The sequence below is a fragment of the Condylura cristata genome, unplaced genomic scaffold (genome assembly GCF_000260355.1).
Source record: "Condylura cristata isolate star-nosed mole 26May11 unplaced genomic scaffold, ConCri1.0 scaffold00045, whole genome shotgun sequence".
Classification (NCBI taxonomy): Eukaryota; Metazoa; Chordata; class Mammalia; order Eulipotyphla; family Talpidae; genus Condylura; species Condylura cristata.
The window spans coordinates 336,685-361,108 of record NW_004567146.1 but is presented as its reverse complement, the minus strand read 5'-3'; the positions used below and the strand labels follow the sequence as shown (position 1 = coordinate 361,108).

At 54.9% G+C, this 24,424-nt stretch overlaps 2 protein-coding genes across 3 annotated transcripts; both read right to left on the bottom strand.

Annotated features, from left to right (window-relative positions):
* Window positions 1–1,510: 1,510 nt before the first annotated feature.
* On the bottom strand, window positions 1,511–14,039 carry TGM1 (transglutaminase 1). The gene is made up of 14 exons (XM_004694607.2): window positions 13,751–14,039; window positions 13,415–13,603; window positions 12,203–12,451; window positions 11,748–11,866; window positions 11,512–11,619; window positions 10,923–11,097; window positions 10,390–10,528; window positions 10,195–10,298; window positions 8,191–8,279; window positions 7,553–7,706; window positions 7,165–7,446; window positions 6,880–7,040; window positions 6,391–6,527; window positions 1,511–1,910 (listed from the first exon to the last, which is right to left on the bottom strand). Exons 1-14 carry the CDS (start codon window positions 14,025–14,027, stop codon window positions 1,685–1,687), a joined length of 2,409 nt encoding a protein of 802 aa, XP_004694664.1. The 5' UTR covers window positions 14,028–14,039; the 3' UTR covers window positions 1,511–1,684.
* Window positions 14,040–17,191: 3,152 nt separating this feature from the next.
* RABGGTA (Rab geranylgeranyltransferase, alpha subunit) lies at window positions 17,192–23,289 on the bottom strand. Of its 2 annotated transcripts, none has more exons than XM_004694599.2 (17): window positions 23,175–23,289; window positions 22,813–22,870; window positions 22,545–22,655; window positions 22,059–22,183; window positions 21,681–21,868; window positions 20,959–21,162; window positions 20,568–20,651; window positions 20,400–20,482; window positions 20,208–20,309; window positions 20,005–20,110; window positions 19,865–19,916; window positions 19,632–19,720; window positions 19,457–19,545; window positions 19,257–19,373; window positions 18,369–18,482; window positions 18,023–18,110; window positions 17,192–17,402 (listed from the first exon to the last, which is right to left on the bottom strand). In XM_004694599.2, the coding sequence occupies exons 2-17, from the start codon at window positions 22,813–22,815 to the stop codon at window positions 17,254–17,256; spliced, it is 1,704 nt and encodes a 567-aa protein (XP_004694656.1). In that variant the 5' UTR covers window positions 22,816–22,870; window positions 23,175–23,289; the 3' UTR covers window positions 17,192–17,253. The 2 variants fall into 2 exon arrangements, with proteins under 2 accessions (XP_004694656.1, XP_012589569.1); XM_012734115.1 differs by lacking the exon at window positions 23,175–23,289 and adding an exon at window positions 23,012–23,116.
* Window positions 23,290–24,424: the final 1,135 nt, after the last annotated feature.

Genomic DNA, 24,424 nt, shown 5'->3' with positions numbered 1-24,424 from the left:
GCTCCTGCCTTACTGGATGCGGGCAGCAGATACGTCGCGGCCACCTCTAAGGCTGACGTCCGAGTCTGTAAATCGCCTTGCCCTCTTCGTCGCCTTCACCCTTGAAGCACGAGTCGGCCCCTGCAGTGCCTTCCCCGGCAGCAGTGCCTTCCCCGGCCGCGGGGCGCTTCCAATAAAAAGTCACCCGCCTTTACGGAACAGGAGAGGGCGCTCGCCCTTTAGAAAGGAATGCAGAAGTTGAAAAGACTTGTGCGATCCTTAACCTGGTTCTCTGGAGTCGTTTTTCCAGATACTGTTCTGTGATGTCTTTTAAAATATCGCATTTTGCAAATAAAGGGATAAAAGTTTCCTGTTTTGAATTTCTGTCCTCCTGGTTCACTTCAGTCTAAGTACTTTGCTGCCCTGTCTCCTTGTCACCCTTCCTGGGGTCTTTCCCTATTTCCATCTCCCAGTACAGACAGGGCCTGGCACACAGCGTACGACTTTGTTGACTGAATCACCTACCCGACTACCTTACAGGCAGTTAATGGAACTAACCTTTACTTGGAGCACTTCGTTTTCTTAAGCTTATGGTTCTTGTATTCCTCCCTGTCTCGCAGTAAGAGCAGTCTTCTGAGGTGATCCACACATTCAGCTGACTTAGAGGTTCCAAAGTTCCCCATGTTGGACATGTATGAAATTCTAGTTTCTTCCCTTTTAAATTTTATTTCCCTATATGTTGCCCTGAGTTTCTGACGCGTATCTATTTTCTTCTTTCTGAAGAAGTTCTCTTGACATGTCTTACAAGTCAGATCTGGTGACAAAGTCCCTTAATTTTTGTTTAAGAAAATATTCTCTGCTTTTGAAGGGTCATTTTACTGAAGACAGAAGTCTAGCTTGGTGGACTTTCTTCTTTCAATATATTAAACAGTTCCATCTCATTGGCATGGATTCTGAAGTCCAATATAATTTTTAGTTTTTGTTCCTCTGTAACTTGTACCTCGCTACCTTCATTCTCAATCTTCTTTGAAAGTTTTCTCTCTTTTTTTCAGTTTGACTGATACGCATAGGTTTATCCTGCTTGGTGTTTTCTGAATTTCGTAGGTCTGTGTTTGCTGTCTGTCATTAATTTTGGGAATTCTTAATCATTCAGGATGCAAAGTTTTCTTCTTCTGGTATCCTCATTATGCATATATTACAATGCTGCAAATGTCTCATAATTCTTTGATATATATATTTTTTCATTCTTTTTTTCTTTGCACTTCAAATTTGGGAATTTCTGTTGACCTCTCTTAAAAGTTCATTGATTCTTTCCTCAGTTTATGTCCAATCTATTACCCATCAAAGGCATTCATCATTTCAGTTATGGTGCTATTTATTGCAAGCATTTTCTCTCAGTTCTTAGTTTGTATCTCTCTGTTTATATTATCTACCTGTTTCAGGACCAAAAATGCCACATGAATCCCCTGTACAGACCATGAATCCATAATCCTTTTTCTGGCATGGACTGACAGATGGACAGAATAGCTGCTTCATTAAAAAATAGTTTATTAGCATTTGTGCTGCCCAGTGCAAATGAAGTTCAGCCCCTCTCCAGGTGCCCCGGCCTCCCCACCTGAGCCCCCGAGGAGCTGCTCTGAGCGAGCCCGTCTTGAAGCAGTGTCCATATTCATCAAACGCCAGTCCAGTTCCTCCTGATCCAGGGCTACGCCCCACCTCGAGAAGCCATCGGGATGGTTTCTCCCGAGTTGTCACCTCCGGGGCCTGAGAAGAAGCCACTGCCTCCGGAGGCTGGAGCAACGTCCACCTGGATGACCCCATGCACTTGGGAGAGCTGAGGGCTGTCCAAGCTGGCGATGAGCTGGCGGGGGCCTGGTCGTACAGGCACAAACGTCTGACGCAGCGTCACTGTCTCGTTGCCCCCAATGTCCCTGTGGGCAGACAAAGGGTCATGGAACTGGGGTGACTGGGGGTATAATGGGAGTAAGAACTGATGGGGCACCCAGGAAGGAAGAAGCAGGAATGGAGATTTTTAGTCACTGTGGTCTCAGTTGTTGTCTCCACACCCACAACCAGCCTGAATCCTCAGCCGCCTCCACAGATCTGTAGCCAGCCACCTGCTGCTGGGTGGAAGTCTCTGTCATTTGACTCCTCCCTGCCCACTCCCAAAGACACCTGGAGAAAGACTACTGCACTGTCTCCCCTCCTCTCACTGCCTGAACCCTCCCTAACCACTCCCCATATCATCTGGGGCATCTGAGAGCAAGGAAACCAAAAGGAGACTCCAGGGCTCAACATGGTATTACCAAATAATTTTTGTCTTACCAACCAAGAAAATGGAAGAAAAGCAATTGTCCTCTGCCACAATCACCTTTACAAAAAAGGAGCATTTCAATACTTCAAAACAGTGGACAGTGTTATCCCAGGAAAAAGGGGAAGATTCTTCCTAAGAGCAGCCAACTGGCATCTTTAAAATGACATATCTCTCATGTGAAGGTGAGAGACAGGGACATACACTACAGTGTCTTTATTATTCCAGTCTGTGGACCTCTGAAAATCTATTCCCAAACCATCCCTCTGGGAATCATAATATTGCCTCTATATCTCCCATCTTCTTTTTTCACGCTAGCCTCAGACCACTCAGAAATGAACTGACCCCTACAGGGTTTAGCTTCCTTGAGACCACAGCTGCCTAACCCAGTATGCCAGTTTGCTATGATTAAGCCCTCATCAGCCCCCACCATTCTTCCTGCCCACCAGCCCGTGGGCTCTTTCTAGTGAACTCTGAACTCACCTGGGCTGTTTCTAGGTCCAGCTCACAGCACCTGATCAATGAGAACTCCCTGAGCAATTCCTGCTCTCAGAAAAATGAATCTCTCCGTCTCGGAGCTCCTCCAGCAATCAACATGTTATTCTTTACACACTGGACATGATTGTATTGAAGTCAAACCTGCTAACGTCTGTTGTTTTCAGCCTCTGTTGAAAACCCTTCTGGCCCCTGTCACAACCTAAGCTCTCTTTGGAGACCCTTCTCTGGACCCCAACCCTGTGTAGACAACTCAGTCCTCCAGGGTACTGAGCCACCACCCGACTTGGAGGACAAGCTCTCCTTGAGGCAAACACTTAGCTTGGAGCCTGCTTCCTAGGGACCATCTTGGACCACCTGCTATTCCTTCTACTACTGTTAGTAGTGTGGTTTAGGGCAAGTTACTGAACCTTTCTGATCATAACTTTTGGATCTATAAAATGGAAGTGAACATAAGATAAGGATGTGCGAGTAGATGGTTTTGAAGGTGCTTATGAGCTCCACTGAGGAGGAAAGCAGGGGAGCAAGGAGAGAGAGATACCATTGTTCCTACCATGAGAATGAGAACTGGCCAAGTAAGCCTCAAAGCACTTTAAAAAGGACACCAGAGCCTTCCCTGATGGTGCAAGGGATTAAAATGCAGCACGATGAAGTGATCATCAGCTTCTGCTGCAGCGTGAGTTCAATCCCCAGCCAGGGAGCTGACCCACATGGCGCAGCAGACCTCTCCTGTCTCTCCAGCTGCTCCCCTCAGCAGTGTATTTCAGTGGATCTGCCTGTTCTGTTCCCCATCCTGTCTCTAATGAGTCCTCTCACCTCCTGCACTTCTGGCCTGTACCCAAGTTCTTGTATGCATAAATAAATAAATCTTTGAAAAAAATAAAACAGAAAAGGGGAACAGAATAAGTCTAAATATAAATCTATATATCTGTGTCTCTATGTCTATCTCTCTATTTACAACTTGCCTATTAAGTGATAGACTTGATTTCTCAACTTCCTACCATAATATGTAACTAGAAATTAAGTCTATTAGTATAACAGGGTGTACTCTGGGTGGTCACACAGTTGTGTGTTTAATGGGTGCCTGCTTTTACACAGACACAAAGTTAAAGCTGTTTGGGCTCAGACCAGCCTTCAAAAGTGCATTTAATCCACACTATACTTGAATTCCACCACTTCAGAAGCTAGAAATGTGTTGCGATCTCCCCTGTCTTAGTGTCATGTGAGATACGAAGTGAGCAGGTTGAGGATGCTAGCTGACAAAGCTGGAACATGCCTGCACCTGAGCACAGGTAGTGAAACTAGCTCCCTGATAAGGACACCAGGACTTAGACAGCCAGTTACACTGTTCTTCAATTACTTGCTCAACTATGATGCCAAAGCTTGAGACTTTCTTTTTAATCTGTAATTTTTCTTCTGAGCTATTTGAAACCATATATATCACATGTTCTCGTCTGTCTGTCATTTTTACACACACATAGTCTCCTTTATAGCCAAGCTTCATTTCTAATTCCATTATTACCCATCTTCTTCCCTTACCTCATTAATTCGTCTTAGCTCAGGCTGTTCCCCTAAAATTAAATCCATCCCCCAATAAAATCACTCTAATAGACATTCTATAGACAATGATTCAGGTTCTAGGGGAAATTCCCAAGAAAGATTTGGAACAGACTTTCCGACTCCCTTGGTGACTGTTTCAGTGGTGACAACAGCTGGAGGAGTAAGTTCTGGAATGTTTATTAAGTGGCCAGTCACCAGGCTGGGTGGCACGCCTGTTACCATAATGGATTTCCATACCACAGCCTTTGATGTGCAAATAAAAGCAAAGTAAACACCCATCTTGGAATCCAATCTATCCCAACCAGCAGCTCCAGGACTGTCCCCCTGGGGCTGTCAACTGTTTGGGAGGTCCCAGTCTGGGTTCACAGTCACTGAAGAGCCACAGAATGTTAGGACCTGCCTTGAAAGTCATCCTTCAACCATCTCATTCACTGGTGGGAAGATGGGCCTTGAGTGGGGAAAGGTTCACAGCAGACCTGAGACTGATGGGCCAGGTCTCCAACGCCAGCACAGTCCTCTCCTAACTCACTGTGGGGCAAGAACCAAAGGCCTGGTGGAGCCGCTGCGGGGAGTTTAGCTGGGGAATCCCTCAGGTGTGAGACACCTGCAGGGTGAGCTATGTGGGGCTCCCAAACTACTCTCTGAGCTGCCAGAGACCCTTCTGGGCAACAGGAGGAAAACACTTCCTTGTAATCTGTCACATCAGGGCCCTCCCTGGTGGGGCAAGGAGTTAAAGCACCGCATTATGAAGCTATTACAGCCACTGCAGCATGAGTTTGATCCCTGGCCAGGGCGGTGACCTCTCCTGACCCACCCGCTGCTCCCCTCAGCAGTACATTTCAGTAGATCTGCCTGTTCTGCTCCCCACTCTGTCTCTAGTGAATCCTCTCACCACCACCCCCTCCCGCACCTCTGGTCTATCCCCCAGTTCTGTGAGTATAAATAAATAAATCTTTAAAAAAATAAATAAATTGTCACATCATCCAGGGCTTCAAACTGGAACAAAGTTCAGCACAGCACACTTCACACACAGTCTGCTGTGTGTGACCCTCAACCCTCAAGGACCCTCTGCTTTCTCCCAACCCTAACACAGGTCATCACTTTCCCTCAGGTGCTCTGTGTGGTCAAAGGAGACTGCCTTTGTCCCCAGGAAGCTGAGGAGGCCTAGGGGAGCTCATGGATGTGTCAGAGATGAAGGCACAGGCCCTGAAGCACAGCACTGTGGGGACGCTCACTGGCTGGGCACAGACCCCCAGCTAGCCCGGTCCAGGCCAGGTGAGGGCCCGAGGCTTGAGGCCCTCTCCTCTAGGGCTGCTGCTATACCCTCATGGCACAAACCAAGCAACAAGCCTGAGACCTGTGCATGGTGCTTGCCATAGAGGGAAGAGCCGCGTCTGCCCTGTATGGACAGTGAGATTCCATAGAGGTGGCACCAGCTCCCCTGTGTAACATGGGGCTGATGGCAATAATCAAAATAACTACAACATCCATTAGAGGACTTTGTGAGCACTTCAATAAACCGGTATTGTCTCAGCTCATTCTCACAGTCACCCCTAGAGCCAGAAACTATTGTAATTCCTGCTTTATAGGTGAGACAACTGAGGCTTAGAGGAGATAAGTCACTTGCCCAAAGGCACCAGCTAGTGAGTTGAGGAGAGGGGACTTCTCCCAAGTCCCTGGGACCCCAAAGCTTTGGTCTCAATCACATGATGATCTCTGGAATACTTAAGGGGTCTTTGTGCTTTCCATATGAGATAATAGCCCCCTAAGAGACTGATCAACTCCTGAGGGCCAGGCAAATATTAGTGCTGTATGGCTAATAATTCCTAGGTGGAATTTTAGTTCCAAAATGAGACTGGGGGACGGGATACCGACTGTATCATGACCACCCAGCAGGTTGCCTCCTTTCTGTTAGAAGTGTCAGTGCTGGCTGGCCCCAAGCTGCTCTGAGGGACCCTGGCAGATGGTACCCAGCAAGCAAAGCTGGGACTGGGGTAGCCCAGGAGGCAAGGGCAGAAGCAGAGAGGGAGGAAGGCCAGACTCACCCAACGTTGAGAATCTTGGGTCTCTGTAACCCTGAGCCCTCCAGCCGGAAGACGACGTTGGTGAGGGTGATAGGCAGGGGGTTTTTGAAGACAATTTGTACTTCACACTCTTGGCCAACCACAGCTGCTCCCAATAACTGTGAGAAAAAGAAGCCATCAGACACCCTGACTGAACACAAGGGACTGTCCATGCCACCTGAGGGAGAACGCCTCAGAGCCAAATCCCCGCGTCTCACGTTTCTGCTCCCGAGAGAAGGTGCCCCAAAAGCCAGGCCGGTGACTCCAACTCACCGACCAACTGAAACTACCATAGAAACAGTGATATTACATCTCATTTTTACATCTGAGGAAACTGAAGCCCAAGAGCCCAGAGCCAGTGTTCAACTGTCTCAGCTGGAATAGCTGCCAGGCCTGTCTCCTCCAGGCTTAGTGTCCACCCCAGCCCCGCTGGTGCCCCTCGGTTCCCAGCACCCCTAGGCTCCCACACACCGTGAGGGAGAGGTCTGGGGTGCGCAGGCGGAAGGTGTGCTGCTTGGCTAGCACCTGCCCACTCTCCTTGACGTGGCCAGAGACGTTGAGCAGCATGGCTCCCTGGTCCACGAGGTGGGGCTGGTATTCCCTGTAGGACACTGGCATGACCACGCGGTCGGCTGGGGAGGAGAGACACGGTGTCACTGAGGCTGCTTCCCCAGAAAGAGTGTCCTGGCATCTCTAGGTCGGCAGTCCTGAGTGACCGGCTCATCCAGGAGGCGGGACAGGGGAAAGAGCACTTACAGGCCCCTGGTGCCAGGGCTACTTCCTTCTTGCTCTCCTTGAAGACGGGTCCGGTGACACCCGTGTAGTAGGTAACGGAGAGGTAGAGGTGCAGCTTTATGGTGCGGCGGCTGCTGCCGCGGTTGGTCAGCACCACAGAAAGCGTCAAGTCCTGCCCCATGACTGCATCCTGCGCCTCCACCTGCATTGCCACGTCCTCGGCCGAGTCCCGGGTGGCGTACACGTTGGGCTTGCTGCCATGGGCGGCTGCTGTCTCCACTGCCTTCCTCTCTGCGTCTGAGCCTGGAGGTTAAAGGTCAAGGGTGAGATGGCAGCTACTGCCGAAGTGAGCAAGTGTCCAGCAGGAACACTTAGTGCGGCCAGCCCCCAGCAAGTGGGGGAGTAGTACCTTCTGGGTGTTTATAGAGGTGCGTGATTTCCTCCTGCATGTTGGAGCCAATGGCCTTCGTGATGATGAGCGAGCCGATGGCCTTCTCCTCCACGTACACAATCTTGAAGCTGCCATCATCCTGCCGCTGCCAGTACACCTTGTCGCTGTTCACCTGTTGGGGGAGCGGGATGTGTAAGCCAGGAATAAGCCAGCCAGAGGCTCTGGGTGGGCCTGTCTCCCGGCTGCCTTCCCCCGTGACAGGTACTGCCTGCGAGGGCAGACCCAAAGGGTGGGAGCTTTCTGGCCGCACCAAATTGGGAGACTTTTCAAACTGCGCTGGAGAAGCAGGGGAAAGGCTGGTCCAGGAAGCTCCTTGCAGCGCATTTTGGCATTAATAACAGTAATCCCTCATGCTCATTCACTGCCTTTATGACTTATAAAGCAGTTTCATGCCCATTATCTCTTTTGATCCTGTGGACAGGAAGCATGGCAGCCATTATTATCCTCTTTAACAGCTGACGAAACTAAGAGTCCTAGAATGAGTGACTGGCCCAAAGTCACACAGCTAGACAGTCAGCGGTGAGATCAGGAGCAGAGAACGCAGGATCGCAGCCAGCGCTCAGCCCTCCCAACTCTGAGAGAAGTGTCGCCCTCACCTCAGCAAAAATGAAGGGTGTATCATACTTCATGTAGACCAGGCCATTCTTGATGGACTGCACGGAGCAGGGCCCACAGCAGAAGATGCCTAGGAGAGTGAGGGCAGGATTCAGGAGAGACACCGGGAAGGCCCATCCAACCAGGCCCAGTGCCCACTGCCCAGGGGTCGGCCTCTACCCAATCCAACCCAGGAAGGCAAAGAAAAGCACAGCTCTGTTTCCTCAGTCAGCACGTGTGCTGTCACAGGGACGAGTCTGCCTCCATAACCAAGTCATCGCATGCGCTCCCTCCCTTGGCTGAAGATGGATGCTGGGTGTCTATGACTCCCCAGAAGTCAGGACAGCCCCATCCTACATTCAGACAAACCCAGAGCCCTGCTTGTTGGCTGGGAGAACAATGATGATGCCACAGCCACCATTCCAGAAAGATCCAGAACAATCCCTCAGCTCTGTTGTGCCCTGTCTGTAGGGAGGTGGGAGGAGAAGGTGGGAAACAATCCGTCCTCACCATGCTCAGGAAGGTTTTATAGAGGAGAGGGCTGGCAAGGATCAGGTATGGCAGAAGAGGATACGGAACAGGAAGAGAGGACCAGCCAAAGAATGTACCTTGAAAAGCACCTAACGCACCTAACGCTATGTTTCATTTCTCAGATGGGAAAACTGAGGCTCAGTGAGGCAGAGTAGATGCAAGGCTACCCAATGAAAGTTGGAGACAGGAAATGAAAGGAACTACACCAGTATTTCCTGAGTAGCTATCATGGCCCAGGCATGCTGATGATGTTTAATACTTGATGCTCTCACTTAACCTTCCAACCATCCTACATGAACTCTGTGCTCCCCAGGTTACATGCAAAACATCCAAGGCCAAAGATGCGAGGAACTTGCCCAAGATGAGATATCTAAGAAGTGATCAAACTGGCACCAAGCCGGGGTCTCGCCCCCAAGTACCTGTCTACTGCACACCCCACCATGTCTCAGAGTGGGGACCAGACTCAGGTCTCCTGGGGTCCTAGGCCAGCATCACAGGCTTCCTTTGGGCCACACAACCCCAGGAGCACCAGGCACAGAGATGACTGAGAAGGCCTCTGGTTAGAGACCAGAGAAGGAGCGCAGGCCTGGTAGGGCATTCTGACGTGGGATGAGAAAGGGGGAGTGGAAGGCAGGAAGTGAGGGGGTAGGCTGGGCGGCCTGGGGCTGGAGGGCCGGAAGGGGGTGGGGCACCTGCTTGAAAACAGTGCACAGCAGGTGTAACTTTTGCAGAATGTGCAGGTGGACACAGAAAAGGGACTAATTAGAAGATGATGGCATTGGTGATTCTCTTAGGGCTGGATAAGAGGAGCTGTTTTTTTGCTTAAAGCTGTCTGAACCCTGATTTTTAAAAATAATATACCTATAATTCATAGAGAACAATGGAACAGACAGACAGGAACTTGGCAAGAGCTGGAATGTTTTTGAAAGAGGAGTGCCACGCAGGGGAGGAAGCTGGCCCAAAGCTCTGTGCCATGGAGAAAATCTCTCCACCTCTCTGGACTGAGGCTTCCCATGTGGGACACATGGCTTTCCCAGCTGATCTTTAGCATCCCCAGGGGAACTTTAAAAATACATAGACACTCCCCCTGGAATGTCTGAGGTAGCAGGTTTGGACGGGCCCTAGCAATTTACTTAAGGGAAAAAAAATCAAAAATGAGCTGAGAGAGAATAGGGAATTTTGTAGTCTATGTTATTCAATCCCGTTTTCGTTTCTTTCCAAGGATGTATTACTTTGAATAATGTTTTTTTAAACTTTAAAAAGGTATATAAAGAAATGAACCCTTCGATTAATTATCTCCAGAAGACATAAGTAAAAAAGCAAATGAGAACAGTGGTTTTGTTGGGGAAGGGAACCCTCTCACTGAATGCTCTTGAATCTTTAGACTTTCGAGCCACCTGAGTAGATTAACCATCACACATAAGTACAATTTAGACAAATGGGTAAGTTTTGTAGGAGGTGACAATAAGCCTCACCACTGCTGGTCTCCTGGGGTGTGGCATCCACAACTTGCCAGCCGTCAAAGCCTGAGGGTAGGTCTGGCCTCTTCATCCAGCAGTCGTTCCACACGTGGAAGTTCCTGGATGGACACATAGGGAGGGCTGGGTCTGACAGCCTGGCCGGGGCCTCCCCTCGGCAGGGACGAGCATCCGAACCCCGCCCAGCCTCACCAAACAGAATCGTGGTTCAGGTGCTCCAGTGGCTTCATGTTCTCGTCAAAGTAGATGTCCATGGTGAGGGACGTGTCTGTGTCGTGTGCTGAGTTGAAGTTGGTGACAGTGCGGGTGGCCAGGCCCAGGCAGCGTAGCACTGCAGAGAAGCCAGGGTTAGGGTTCTGGGCCCACAGCCGGGAAGAGGTGGGGGGCAGGTGAGGCATCGATCAGGAGTAACAAGGAGAAAAGGGCAACTGGGGTTCCCAAGCTGGGTCAGGGGTCACCGGGGTTAGGAGGCCTTTAGGCCAGGGAGCGCTGGGGGTAAGGGGAAGCCAGGCCACCTGCCTGCCCAGGTCCCTGCCCAGCCCTCTCCCACCTCTCCCCTAGGCCTCTCTAGGTTGTTAACACTAATTAATGATAATTAAGGCCAACCTATCATCCACCCCCGCCTACCCCAGCTCTGTAGCTACAGCTGGGCTGGGTGAAGGTGGAGCCAGGCCTCCCTCCCTCCTCATAGGCCCAGGCCCCTCCTGTCCCATTTTCTCCACTACCTGTGGTGGTGACACCAGCGAAGACCCAGCACTGGCCATAGGGAACAGAACTGCCAGTACGTAGGTAGCTGAGCAGGATCTCCACGCTGCCCACCCACGCTGACGGGTTGGTGCCGCGGGAGTAATCGCCAGACCAGTTCCCAATCAGGACGCCGTTGTCGTCCAAAGAGTTCACCTGCCCGGGACAGGATCGGGTGGGGTCGGGCCCTGCCATGTGGTCTCCAGCCCAGCCCCTGACCCTGCAAGCACCCCTCACCCCTAAATGCCTCAGGAGCTAGCTGGCAGCCAGCGCCCTGCCCACCCCTCCCAGAGCCATCTGCCCCCCTCCACCCTAGGCTGACATAGGAATGTGAATCCTGGGTGTGCCAAGTTTGGGTTCGGCCTTACATTCCACAAGAGCTGGACAACAGCCGACAGGTGGGAAGGGTGGGTGGGGGGAAGGCAAGGGAGGAAGAGGGGGAGTGAGACCCCTTTCCACAGTGTCCTTTGCAAGGGCAGGGACAGGGTGGGGGGCCTGGAGGCATCTGAAGGGGTAGGCGTGGAGGACAGGGAGGCAGACTCACAGTGAGTGAGTGACCTGAGTGCTCACCATGGCAGAGATGACCCGGGAGACACTGACTGGGTCCCCACGGCCTCCATATGGCATTCCCCGCCGGTCCAAGATATACAGGCAGGCATCCAGCACCCCATGGTCAAACTGGAGGAAGAGAAGGCAAAGGTGACCGCTGCCCACTTGAGACCGAGCCCGAACCCTAGGCCAACCCATGCTCCCCTGCCCCACCCTGTAGTACCCAAGTGCACATGGCCTGATCTGAGTGGACGCACCTGGCCGTAGTTCCAGGTACGCTCGCCAATCTGTGCTTCAGTCCCATAGTAAATCCTCCCGGATTCGTTCAGCACATACTCCTGCCGCCAGTCCTCATGATCCACGTACACGATGTCCTCTGTGTCCCCAGAACACATATGCCTGTTCCCCTCCAGGCCTCCCCTTTGCCCCGACTGCCCCCGACCAACTCTGCAGAACTCATGTTCCCAGAGAGAAGGACACCTCTAGCCTGATAGCACTGCTCCCAGAAGGACAGAGGGAGCTGCCCCAGAAGGTCAGGACAGGGTTGCTATAACCAGGGGCCTTCGCCAGGAGAATGGGACCTTGGGTTGGTCACTCTTCTAACACTGGACATAGGTCCCCTCCCCTGGAAAATGGGAAGGTGGCTTCTCACCAGTTACTGGGAAAGGAAGCTGCCCTGCCCGCCCTCCGCTCCTGACCCCAGCGGGCTTACCTGGGCACCAGGGGTTAAAGAGGATGTAGATCTCATTGTGGGGTTCAAAGGGTAACTGGAACTCGCCAGCTTCTGAGTGTGTGCGGACCGTAAACTGAAACTTGCCGATGATGGCGTTAGGGGAGGTGTGTACCCGTAGGTTCAGGCTCTGCCCACTGGACTTGGTCACCTGGGCCTTCCAGCCGCCACTGCCCCCCTTGCCCACTGGGATGATGACGTGGGTGCCTTTGCCCACCTCGGGGTTGTTTCCTAGAATGGGGAAAGCAGTAATTAGCTGGTAAGGACTCCCTGAGGAGGAGGGAGCCGGGACTCTCAGCCCCACCCAGAAGGAGTATGAGCCTAAGTGTGTGTGTGTGTGTGTGTGTGTGTGTGTGTCCCTGAGTTGGGCCACCACTCTGCTCCGTGACAGTCTCTTTGAGAGCAACTTGTCCCCACCCGATGCTTACCCGCATGTCAGGGCAGGGCCCCAGTCCAACATCCCAAACCTGTTCCCCCGACACTGAACTCGGAGGTGGGCAGGAGAGATCAGGTCACCGTCACCTCCGCCTGCCTGCCTGCCTGCCTCTCTCAGTGCCTGGGCTGGAGACGCACAGCTGCCCTGGCTTGGCCCAGATGCCCCTCCCCTCATGAGGCGGGAGGCCAACCTTGCCTGCTTCCTGGGGCTGGAGCTTCCAGGACCCAGGACATCTCTGGTGGAGGGGCTCGGGGTACCTGGGAAATTAGAGGCTGAGGTGGGCAAGGCTAGGCCCTAATCAAAGGGTGTGAGGAGTCACCTGCCCCCGGCATCAGCATAATCACCAGCCTGGGCACTCAATGGCCACCAAGCAACGCGATGAGAGAAGAACCTGCCCTGGGTCATGGACAGAGCGACACAGTTGGACAGAGAGTAGAGAGAATCGGCCACTCGCCTGGGTAGGAGAGCAGACCCAGAGAGAAAGACACGGGTGGCAAAGTTGCTGGAGAAGCTGAAGGAGGCCCCCAAAGAGAAACTATTTGGAGACAGATGGCCCTGAAGTCTTGAAGAGGGCGAGTGTAGAAAAGCAGGCCACCAAGTCCTTCTCTGGTCACTCCCTAGGGACACGCTCATTCTTTTCTAGCGGAGGTGAAAGAGGGTCGCAGGAGCAGCCCAAGGATGCCCCTCTGACCCCCTAGCCAGATCCCCCCTTGTTCCAGGACAGGGTCGTCACCCTTCCCACTGAAGTTTCCACTGACCGATGACCAGCTCCAGAATGACGCGATCGGAGGACTCATAGGGCCGAGACAGGAAGAGGACCATGTGGAAAGGCTGTCCCCGGCGTAGAATCAGCTCATCATACTCGAACTCATCCGTGTGGTGCTCTCGGCGGTTCTGGTCTGAACGACTACTCAGCAAATCCACACCAGTCACCACCAGCATGCCCTCTGCAAGGCCACAGCTCCGGTCAGCACAGCCTCATGGTGACCCCCAGGCCCCACGTTATCCTCCCAGGCCCCCCAGAGATGCCAGGGGGGTTTCAGCTCCCACAGAGGCCTTTCAGCTCTCAGCTGAGGGGAGCGGGCAGGTCTCACCTCTGATGGTGCCATCTCCAGCTGCATTCACAGTACCACCCCGGGAGTCTGGCCTTCGACCAGCACTGGAGCCTCCACGGGGCCCAGACCCCCAGTCATCATCTGTCCCTCGGCATGTGCAGCAGCCACAGCAGCGCGCCCAGAAAGAACGACCCCGACCCCGGCGGCGGGAGCGGCGGTCGGGCTCCGGCTCCGGCTCTGGCTCTGGAGAAGGTGTGGCGGAGGGCTGCCTCGGGTTCCCGCCCCAGCGGCCCACGTCTGACCGAGGACCGTCCATCGACCGAGGACCGTCCATCGACCGAGGACCGTCCATCGACCGAGGACCGTCCATCGACCGAGGACCGTCCATCGTGCCTGTGTGGAAGAGGCAGGGAGGCACTGATCAGACAGCGACACCCAGGACACCCCAGCCAGCCCTCCCAGAAATGCTCCCTCTAGGGAGCTGACTCAGTCCCAGCCAGGTGACTGATCTAGACCCAGAGAGAGCCCACCCCGAAGATTCTTTCCAGACTAGAGAGACACAGAGCTGAGGAGTTTTACCCCTCTCGCCCCCACATAGACAACCACCAAACCAGATGCCCGCTTGAGAAACCTGCTCAAGGGCCCACTCCAAGAAAGCAGACACTTGTCACAGCCCCAAGACCCAGTGGCACAGACCATCCTGGGGCTGCCCCCTCCACCTGCGGGCGCCTCTGGCTAGAAGCCCTGGAGCAGATGCTTCTAGGACCCATTTCTTAGCAGAGGTCCTCCACACAAGTCCATGTAAAAGACTGGTGGTGAGATGCAGGAGTTGGGGTCCTTGGCGTTTCCCTCTTTGGGTTAACTGCAGCTGGGAGCTGCCGGAGAGGTGGAGCATGCAGGTACCAGGAACCTGTGCTCTCCTCAGGAGCACAGGCTGCCTCCTCGCCTCCAGGGCCTGCAGGCTGGGGCTGGCCCGCACCCCACCTTGCTGGGGCTGGACCTCGGGGCCAGGCAGGCGCCAGACGGAGTCTCCCAGCACAGCACTTCAGCACAGCTCCTCGGAGTCCCTCACCTGGCGGCGGTGTTGGAGAGGGCAGCGGCGCTGAGTCCCGGCCCGCCGGCTGGGAGGAGCAGGTCCGGACTGATGGGACGGGCTGGACAGGCTGGACGCCGCCGCCGCCGCCGCCGCACGAGTGGAAGGTATGGGGCGGGCGGGCAAGTGGTTTATGAGGGGGGAGGGCGGGGCTGGAAGGGGAAGCAAATGTTTCTCCATCCCCCCTTAGGGAGGGAAGAGGCCGGGCCTCTGAGGGGTTGTCTCACGAGCTGGAAATCAGGCCTGGCTCCATCCTCTTTCTCCTTTCGAGGAATGCAGATGTGGGGTGGGGCCGGGACAGGGAGGGACCTGGGCTGGGGTCTGTCAGGGCTGAAGCAGGGCTGAGTCGTGGAAGGCTGTGGCCGGCTGGGCAGTCTGAGAAGACTATCCACCAGGTTGCCTCCTGGCAGGCGAGGAGGGAAGGAGCCCCTTCTCGGGAGGGCACAAGCTAGACTCTTCAACTTCTTGGGAGCCCCTCCACCCAAGCCCCTACGCGGCAGGCCCTCACGGCTCCTAGTTCAGGCTGCCCACACCGCTCTCATAGTGAGGTTCAGTCCTGCCACACTGGTCCATGAGCCTGCTCTTGGGACTCATCATCCTGCCCAGGGAGGTCCCAGCTCCCAAGCTACAGACGGGTGACTTCAGCACCCAGGTCCTCAGACTGGCTCCACCAGCCAGCCCCTGACCTGCCGGCTCTACCACCCTCCTCCCACCTGGCCTTCTTCCCCCAGCAGCTACACACAGCATGAGTGCTGCTCCCAAATTCCTGTCCGTCCAAATTGGGGCTTGCAGAGGGCAGAGGGGTGGGTATCAGAGTAGGAGCAAGCTCTTTTTCTCCCCAGTCTGAGGATTTGGGGGTGGCCCAGGTGGAAGCTGAGACCCCCTTCTTAGGCTGCAGAGTACCCCTTTCTCTGCCTGAGAAGGGAGTCTGGTCTGCCAGAGTCTAGGATTCTTCAACCTGGAATTCTCCCTGGGAATCCTGACCAACCGGCTCCAGGCATCTGCCCTGTGAGCAGCCCCATTCCACCCCAGCGCTGGGAGAAAACACTGGGGATGCCAGAGAACCCCAGACGGAGGAGGCAGGCATCTTCAGGAGGGGCCCTGTTCTTGGGACCCCGTCCCTCAACCCCACTGGGGTCCCAGTTCTGCCCATAGGCCACTGAAGATAAGAGAGTGAAAAGGTTGGAAGCCAACTGGAAGGAAGACTGAGTTAGGTGACACATCAGGCAGGGGCCGAGGGAGTGGGGACAGAGGATCTAGGAGAGGCCTCCACACCCACACCAACCTTTTTCTGTCTTGCAACTAGCCCCAGACCTGGCACGGGGTCTGTCCCCACCTCCACAACCACAGAGGCAGCAGAAGAAATCCAAATTCCAGGCCGGTCTGAGGCAGGTCAGAGGGCTTTGTGGAGGGGATGTTTGTAAATTGCTATGGCTACAGGAAGGGGTGGGGCGCCAGAGGTCCGGATGTGTGAGCTCTGTAGTACCAGGTTGAGTCCCAAGAGACCAGGAAAATGCCTGTCACACTCTCTCCCTCTTGTTCAATCCACCTTTCTTTTCCCCACCCAACCAGGTTTGACTCAGTGCGCTAATCTCTAAGCTGCTCCCCTTTTCTCTGCTAGGAGGCCAGGACCACAGGGGGAGGGGGTGTCTGTACACACATGCATAAGTGTACATGAGTGCACATTTTAGGAGGGTCAGAAATGAACACCCTGGGAACAGATACCCAGGTCAGTACCTCCAGGAGCTGAGGCCAGGCTCTGCTCAACCATTCTGCATCAATAAGAAAGCTAGAGCATGAGTCTGGAGCCCCAGACCAAGGTGTAGAGACAGCTTTGGCTCCAATTCTCGAGCTCAGCAACCTTGGGTGCGTCTAACAGCAGTTTGGCTTCCTAATCATCTCATACTTGAGAGCTTGAGGATCAAATGGGATCAAGCATTTCCAAGAGCTCTGCAACCGACTGCAGAATGCTATTCATGGGGCCTGACACTGTTGTTTTAGTAGGGTGGGGCAATGGCATACTGGCCCAATCCTCGGGGAAACTGCCTTCTCAGCGGGAATGAATGACAGCCGGTGCAAAGAGGGCATCTGAAAGGGGTAAGGGTCATGGAAGAATCATTTATGAGCCCTTGCACCTGGAGCGCCTGCCAGCCGCTTTGTAGTCCAGCCCACAGCACAACCTAAATGCAGACCTGAACCCAGTCTAAACCCAGGCCCAAACCAGAAGGCAAACTCAAATCTAGCTCTCACCCAGATTCTGCCCCAAACACTTGGCTTTCCATAGTAAGGAATGGCAAGACAGCAGAAAATGAAAGTACAGCAGGTGAACCTGACTCTCCTTCTCCAGAAAAGGTGGCAGGGGCACTGGCAGTGGCAGCAAGCAGTCGTGGGGGGCTCTCCATTTTTATTCAGTCCCAATAAGTTAAAGGGCAGGGGTGAGGGTAGTCTCTCAGGTGAGAACACTGTTCACCGAAGGCAGCATTTCAGCCAGGTGCTCCAAGATGCCCCCAGCTTGGCAGAGGGGGTTGCCCTGCAGGTTGAGGAGGACCAGCTTGGGGCAAGACGCAAGAGGCTGGAGCACTGCAGGCTGCTGGAGGCCTTGAGCAGGAACGTCAAGGAAAACTTGGCAGGTTCCTCAGTCTGCCCACACCTGGGCTCTCATCAGTTTTCCCTCAGCAGCCAGGAGAGCTGCCTGGAAGCCGAGCTGAGGACACCTCGCTGGCTTGCCCAGCGGGAGTCAGGCCTCAGGCCCACGGAGGCCTGGGAGGGAGCACAGGAGGCAGGTCAGAGACGTACTGGGAGTGGTGGAGGCTGTGGCCAAGGGGAACGACAGCCCTGTACACAGGAGTGCAAGGCACCTCACAGGAAAGGGTTGCAGAGTGGAAATGCAGGCTAAAGGTTTTGCTTTACCTTCCCATTTCTAAGAGGAATCAGAATTCTACATTTTTTTTTGCTGTGCAACTGCCTGGTTTTTTTTAAAAACCCCATGTGGTACTCAAGCACCTCTTCAGGCCGCCTGCTCGTCACCTCGGACTGAGGAAGTCATCGCCACTCTTGCACAACCCCACCAGTACATGTCAAAGACAGTCCCGCACACAGCCTCGGTCCTCACCTCAGGCTGCCAGGGCGGCCCCTCCCTTCTCCAGGGGTCACCCCGCCTGCTGTCTGTGGTACCTCACCCCCCCCCCCCAGCTGAAAGGCACCGGAAGGAAGGATACGGTTGTTGCACACTGAAAGCTCCTGCAGCCGGGGCAGGTTGGCAACACCTTCCAGAGACTCAAGGGCATTGTCGTTAGCCTGGAGCACCTGGGCGGCAGGGTGGCCAAGGCAGAGCGGCTGTCAGCCTGGGGCTGCTCCAACCCACTGGGGAGCCCAGGGTGGTCAGTTTATAGTGCAAGAAAGGGCTCCTGAGGTATGGCTGGGCGACAGAGGGGGGAAGACCCCCACAGACAGACATCTGTGGGGGTTGGGAGGATCTGGACATCTCTGCGGGGTGGACAGACTCTGGAGGTAGAGGGAAGGGAGCGGCCTACTCGGACAGTGGTGGAGGTGTGAGGGCTTTACCTCCAGGCAGCGCAAGGCAGCCAGGGCTGGGGGAAGGGCTCGGAGACGATTGTGCGACAGGTCAAGATGAGTGACCAAGAGCAGCTGCTCCAGATGGCAGAGCACAGTCAGATCCTGAGGGAGAGGTGAGATAGCCAGTGAGACCTAGGGATGTGTCCTCAGCCACCGCTTACCTGCACTTGCTCTCTGTACCCCACACAGGCTCTTGGGGACCTTCGGTGAGTGGATGGAGAAGGTGGCACACTTATCTTACAACCACAGCTGTGTACGTGCCCCACCGAGGACACGGGACAGACTATTGGCTGCGGGGTGGCCCATGGGGGGGGTAGGTAGAGAGGGTAAACAGAACACGAGCAGGAGCAGGCCTGGACAGCCTGGGGGTGGGTTTGGCAGGAGTGGAGGAGTGACGGCTTTAGGTGTAGAGGCCTGCTCCAGGAGGGAAGCACGGGAGTGAGTGGAGGGTGGGTGAGGGAAGATGCCCAGGTGACTCGGGATTTAAACAGGGCAGCAGAAGGGTGGGCCAGCGCCAGAAGTTCCTCCTGGGAGAGGAGCAGCCGTGCAGGAGGATGAACTCAATCTGGTTGGACACCATGTCCAGAAAGGCACCTGAGTGTGAAGGCAAAGCCAGGGGTACGTGAGGCTGCAGAGAGGCTCAGGTGTCGCCCAGGCAGGGCCGACAGAAGCTGGCCGTGGTGGGTGCTGGACCCCAGACTTGGGGTGGCCTTCATAATGCAGTATATACAGATGCTGCTCTATCATGCTGTGTGCCTGAAACTTACAAATGTTACCAACCAACTGCTACTTCAGTTGGAAGAAAAAAAAGCTGGCCACGTCACCAGGAAGAAGGGGGGGGCCGGCGGGGGAAGGCCGGGGAGGCCTGTGCCGCACCTTGTGCCCCAGGTGCAGCACACGCACATCTGCGTACTCCATCTTGAGCACGCTGTTCTCCACCAAGAACTTGCTGCGCAGGTCATCGAGGTACGCTGCCCGCATCGGGTCCACGGCCTGGCGGGGTGGAGCGAGGTGTGTGTGTCGGCCGCCTCCCGGCCCACTGAGCCCCCCGTGCTTGCTCTCACCAGCTCGCTTACCTTGAGGGTCTGGAAGTACTGCAGTGTCTCCTTCTCATACAGCAGGGGGTCCAGCGCCCGCATCAGCAGGATGATGGTGAGCAGGCACCCTGAGCAGAGGCGGGGAAAGGAAGATGGCTCCTGAGTCCTCCTCTAAGCCCACCCCCTCGAGCCCATCTCCCCAAGGGGGCCTCACATTTATTCTCAGGCTCCAGCTCCTGCAGCTCCTTACAGGATTCAAGCTCGGACTGCAGCACTGTGGACTTCTCCACCGACAGCTCAGACCTGTAGGTGGGCAGAGTACAAACGGGATGGTGTCCACAGCCCTGGGGTACCCCCAGTCTCCAGTTGGAGGCCATCACCCATCCCAGTTGCCTGGTGCCCAGACCCAGAGCCCCTCTCCTTGTCTGAGTGCTTCCTGGTCGTCACCTGAAGAGCTGCTCATCTGTGGCTGAGTCCCGGCACCAGGCCTCCTGGCGGCCTGTGGGAAGAGAGTTGGCAGTGGGGGGTGGGGGGGGCAGCCATGAGAGGAAAAGGATGGGGGGGCTGCTACAGGAGGGAGGGCTCACCTTTTAAAAGTACACACTCCTTCTGGGCATCACCAGCCATCCAAATGACACGAAATGAATGCTGGGGCAAGTGGTCATTGAGGGAGGCAGCAGGCAGGTCACAGAGCTGGCAGCATGGGGTCAAGGAAGGACCGGGCCACTTTTCAGACTGTTCCCCCCAACTCTGTCCCAGCCCTCATTCTGCCCCACCAATCCTGGGATACCCAGACATGACTGGGCCGGTTCCTGCCATCTGGTGTCCTCCATTCCACAGCCAGGGGTGACTCATCGACCATGAGCAGCAAAGTCTCTGTTCTGGCCCCCACCTGGTGCAGGGGACAAAGAGAGACCCATCAGCCCCAAATGCATCAGGCCCACAATCCATGACGCTCTCCGGCAAAAGATGCAGGACTCACTAGGAGGGGCCGAGAGAAGGAGACAGTCACGCAGGCCTCGTCCCGGCTCACGTGCAGGCAGTGCAGGGCATCCTGGGGGTCAGCTGGGGGGAAACACAGCCTCAGGTCTCCTTATCCTCTTCCATGCTGTCCAAGTCCTAGACACACAGCCTCTGCCCCACTGCTCACCTCGTCCCAGGAGCCAGCGGTGATAGAACCAGGCACTCTGATCATTGGGGTCGGTGAAGAAGGCGTTCTGCACCAGCTCCAGTTCTGCAGAGACCATGGAGGCGTGGGCAGTGGTGAGGACCCTGTGGGCTCCCAAGACCCCACCCTCGTCTCCAAGTACCTCTAGCCTACAGTTGCACTTATCAATGGGCCTGCACAGCATGTATCAGTTTTATCCTCCCCACTGGATACGTGAGCTCCCTGCAACCAGGGGCTAGATTATATGTACCCCCAGAACCAGGCACAGAATGGGCACTCAAAAAACCCAAGTGGCAGATTTGGGGGCACTGTTAGGCATCGGGGCTTCAAGAGAGGGCTGAAGAGTCTTCTCCAGAACTGTGACTCTGTTTACCTTTAAGCAGCACATCTTCAGGGAGGCGCCCCCGTGATCCAGAATCTGGCTGGGGATGCAGCTGGGGCAACAGGCAGGATCGGTAATGCCAGGAAGAATAGTTGGAGAAGTTTCGGGTGATGAGGCTGTCCGTGAAGGCTAACTCCTCAGCAGGGGCCACAGCTGCCTGTGCAGCCACAAATCGTCGGTAGTCCCAGCAGTGAACTGGGGGGAAGAGGTGACAGCATGTCTCAGAAGCAGGACAAGAGGCCCTCCCTGGTGGCGCAACGGGCTGGGACAGAGCACTCAAGCGAGCCGCAGCCATTTCAGTGCGAGTTCGATCCCTGGCACCGGAGGTGACCCACATGGCGTGGCAGACCTCTCCTGACCCGCCCGCTGCTCCCCTCAGCAGTGTACTTCATCAGTCGGCCTGTTCTACTCTCCCTACTCTGTTTCTGGTGAATCCTGTTGCCGCCCCTGCACCTCTGGCCTGTACCCCAGTTCTGTATACAAAATAAATAAATCAAGAGGAGCTCCCTAGCTGGTATTTCTGAAGTTCCCTGGGAGTCCCCAGAAACACCACTGTGCACTCCATGGAGGATGTGCTTGGCCCCTTTACCCCTTTAGCCATCAGCTCAGTGGGTCTGTCCTGGCTGTCCCTCCCCACTCTGGGCCTTATTTAAGCCACAGTACCAGGTTTTGGGGCAAGCAAGGGCTGCAGGCAAGACCCTGCAGGCACATACAGTTTCGCTCATCAATCTCGAGGAAGCGGGCACACAACTCCAGCTCCCGGGCCCAGTTGGGCTCTGGCAGGCGGCCCAGCAGCCAGCAGCGGTGATGCCAGGTACCATAGGACTTGGGGTTCACCCTCAAGCAGCTCTCCAGGAATCCCAGTTCTGCCTTCACCAAACCAGCCAACTCCTCAGGAGACCTGAAGCCGGAAGGGATTGGGGATCAGGGCCCTCCTATACCCAACTTAGCTTACCCCTGACTGTCTGTACCAAGCCCTCCACTGCCCCCTCTGCTTATGCTCCTGAGTGCCCCACTTATCCACCCCTAGGTCCTGCCAGGGAAGGGGCAGGGACAAGGCCATTGCCTTAGGGCCCTGAACTTCTACACACTTTTGGGCCTCCAGCTGCTGCAGCACCTCTCGCCGACAGTTCCAGAGGGTGGCAAAATCAGGGTTGGCTCCCAGAATCTGGCTTGTCAGTTCCAGCACTGATTCATCCAGCTCACCGGCCTGGCGCTGAGAAGACATGTAGCAGTTCGTATCATTCTCCCTCTACAGGGCTAAACAGCATAAATGCAACTACCAGACAGTCTTCGAATCCCATACTGTACAACAGGTACTGTGCAAAGCACTTCATGACTTTACATGTATTTTCTCATTTAATTTTCACAACTGCCTTATACAATGACTAGCCCCGTTATACAGACCAGCAAACTGAGGCCCACAGAGATTCAGTAAGTAATGCCCAACGTCACAAAGCTGGTAAGTGACAGAACAGAGACCTGGACCCAGGCAGCCCAACTCTAAGGCTCAGTTCTTGGTCTCTGTGCTATAATAAGGGGCCACCTGGTGAAGGGGCTGCCTCTATTGGCCCCACCTTTTGGAAGACGGCCTGGGTGGCTGATTGGTATAGCTTCAGTTTCTGCTCCCGCTCTAGCCTTTTGGCCTCTGCCTGCTCTTCCGACGTCTTCACCTTCAGGCGCCCGTGCTACAAGGATGGGCGTGTTGGCAGGGTGCACGCTGCCTTGCAGTGAGAGACACCCCGAAACCTCCCACGCACCAGGTATAAAAGGGCAGCGCGGCAATGCCACGCGGGGAGAGGGTATGAGCATGCAGAGGTGAGGGGCTCGGCTCAGGGTTCTCACCATAGTGCCGGCTCAAGGTTCGGGACAGGGGAGGGGTCCAGTGGTGAGCCCTTGAAACCTGGGGAGAGAGGTGTCAATCATGGCAACCCCGCCCCCCAAAGCACCGCCTCCAGCTGTCCCCCGGAAGCCGCAGACGAGCTAGGGAAGAGACCCCCGAGAGGTAAAGGAGCCCTGGGACAATTTCGCACATCCAGCCCACCCGAACTGAGACTTGCACTCGTGCGGCCCTGCCTACAGCCGATGCGTCGGGACCGGATCGTGCAGGGGCAGTTGGGTCTTGGGACCACTTCGCGCCAGGAGGCTGCAGCTTCCCGCCCGCCCCACGGCTCCTAGGCACTCCCGCCCCCCGCGGGCGGACCCACCTGCACCGGGAGGAGGCGTGGGGGACACGGAGCAGCAGCGCCTGCCACCGAGCATGGGCGCTGTCTAGAGTGGCGCCACGCCCTGGCTCTCCGCGACGCAGCGCCCTCTGCAGGCCTGGCGGTGGCCTGAGGCGAAGTTGGCGGGCTCGGCCGCGCGTGCGCAGGCCCTCCGCGGGGCAGGTGCAGGATGGACAGCCCTCTGTTGAGTACCAGCTTGCATCCTACAGACCGCGCGGGCGGCGCAGCGGCCCCACCCAGCTACAATCTGAAGTGATTTCTTCAACAGTCAGAGACCCATGGTCTCACTGATCTCACCCTGACGGCCCTGGCCACCTGCTGGTTGCCCAATCTTCTGGGATGTCTTGCAGCCATTGAGGCCACTTCCTTGGACTTCACACCCTGTCCAGGTTTCTTCTACACCTTGCCCCTCCTCTCGTGTGTTCACCTCCTCTTCCTATGGGCTGGTGATCTCCAGGGCCTCTTCTTCACCCCCTTTTCTGTTAACACACTTTTCCTTGGAGAATGTGCACAAGCCAAATCTTCAGCTGCTTGGAGGTGGAGCTTCCCAGAAGTGTCCCTCCCACAGATCTTTGCGCCCATACTTTCTCTGGGTGACTTCATCCACACTCATGGCTTTAATTGCCACCTGTAAGTTGATGACACTCATATTTATATCTTCTGTTCAAATCAAGTGTCTCGCAAGCTTTAATTATACACACAAACATATTCATATTCAAAAGCCTACTGGAATATCACCTGGGTATCCTAGAGCCATTGCAAACTCAAAACGTCAAAGCTCTTATTGTCTTTCCTCTGTTCCATATAAACTTTGGCCTTTATACTTCCTATAGTAGTGACTCTGTTGCCTCCCCACTTTTCCTTGACATCTCTTATGCACCCTGTCCCTTCCCTTCTGCATAAAGAGTTTAAGCTCTTTCCTCTCCCTCCTCATTACTGAAATTTTCCACATTCCCCTCTCTTCTATCATCAGTTCATCCTCTGTGCTGCTAGACTAGTCTTTCTAAAATAAAGTTTTGGTCATGTCACATTTCTATGGCTCCTGACAGCTTTTGAGGACAGACTGTCAGCACATCAGGCCTTTTTTGGATGCATGTCTCCTCTGGCCTTGTGTCCGTCTGTCTGTTAAAAACCCTCCATCAGGGCCCTCCCTGGTGGCGCAGCGGGTTAAAGCACAGCACTGAGAATCTGAAGCCACTTCCGCATGAGTTCGATTCCTGCCTGCCGCCTGC

Excerpts from the sequence above, each read along its gene's own strand:
- RABGGTA (XM_004694599.2), bottom strand. Across the intron at positions 22,184-22,544 it reads CCCAGGCCGTCTTCCAAAAG|CGCCAGGCCGGTGAGCTGGA; the intron begins GTGGGGCCAATA and ends ATGTCTTCTCAG. Across the intron at positions 18,483-19,256 it reads TGCTGCACCTGGGGCACAAG|GATCTGACTGTGCTCTGCCA; the intron begins GTGCGGCACAGG and ends CCTCTCCCTCAG.
- TGM1 (XM_004694607.2), bottom strand. The coding sequence starts at position 14,027 with ATGGACGGTCCTCGGTCAGACGTGGGCCGCTGGGGCGGGAACCCGAGG. Across the intron at positions 10,299-10,389 it reads CTGAACCACGATTCTGTTTG|GAACTTCCACGTGTGGAACG; the intron begins GTGAGGCTGGGC and ends GTGTCCATCCAG. Across the intron at positions 7,041-7,164 it reads AGCCCTGGCACCAGGGGCCT|CCGACCGCGTGGTCATGCCA; the intron begins GTAAGTGCTCTT and ends TCTCCTCCCCAG.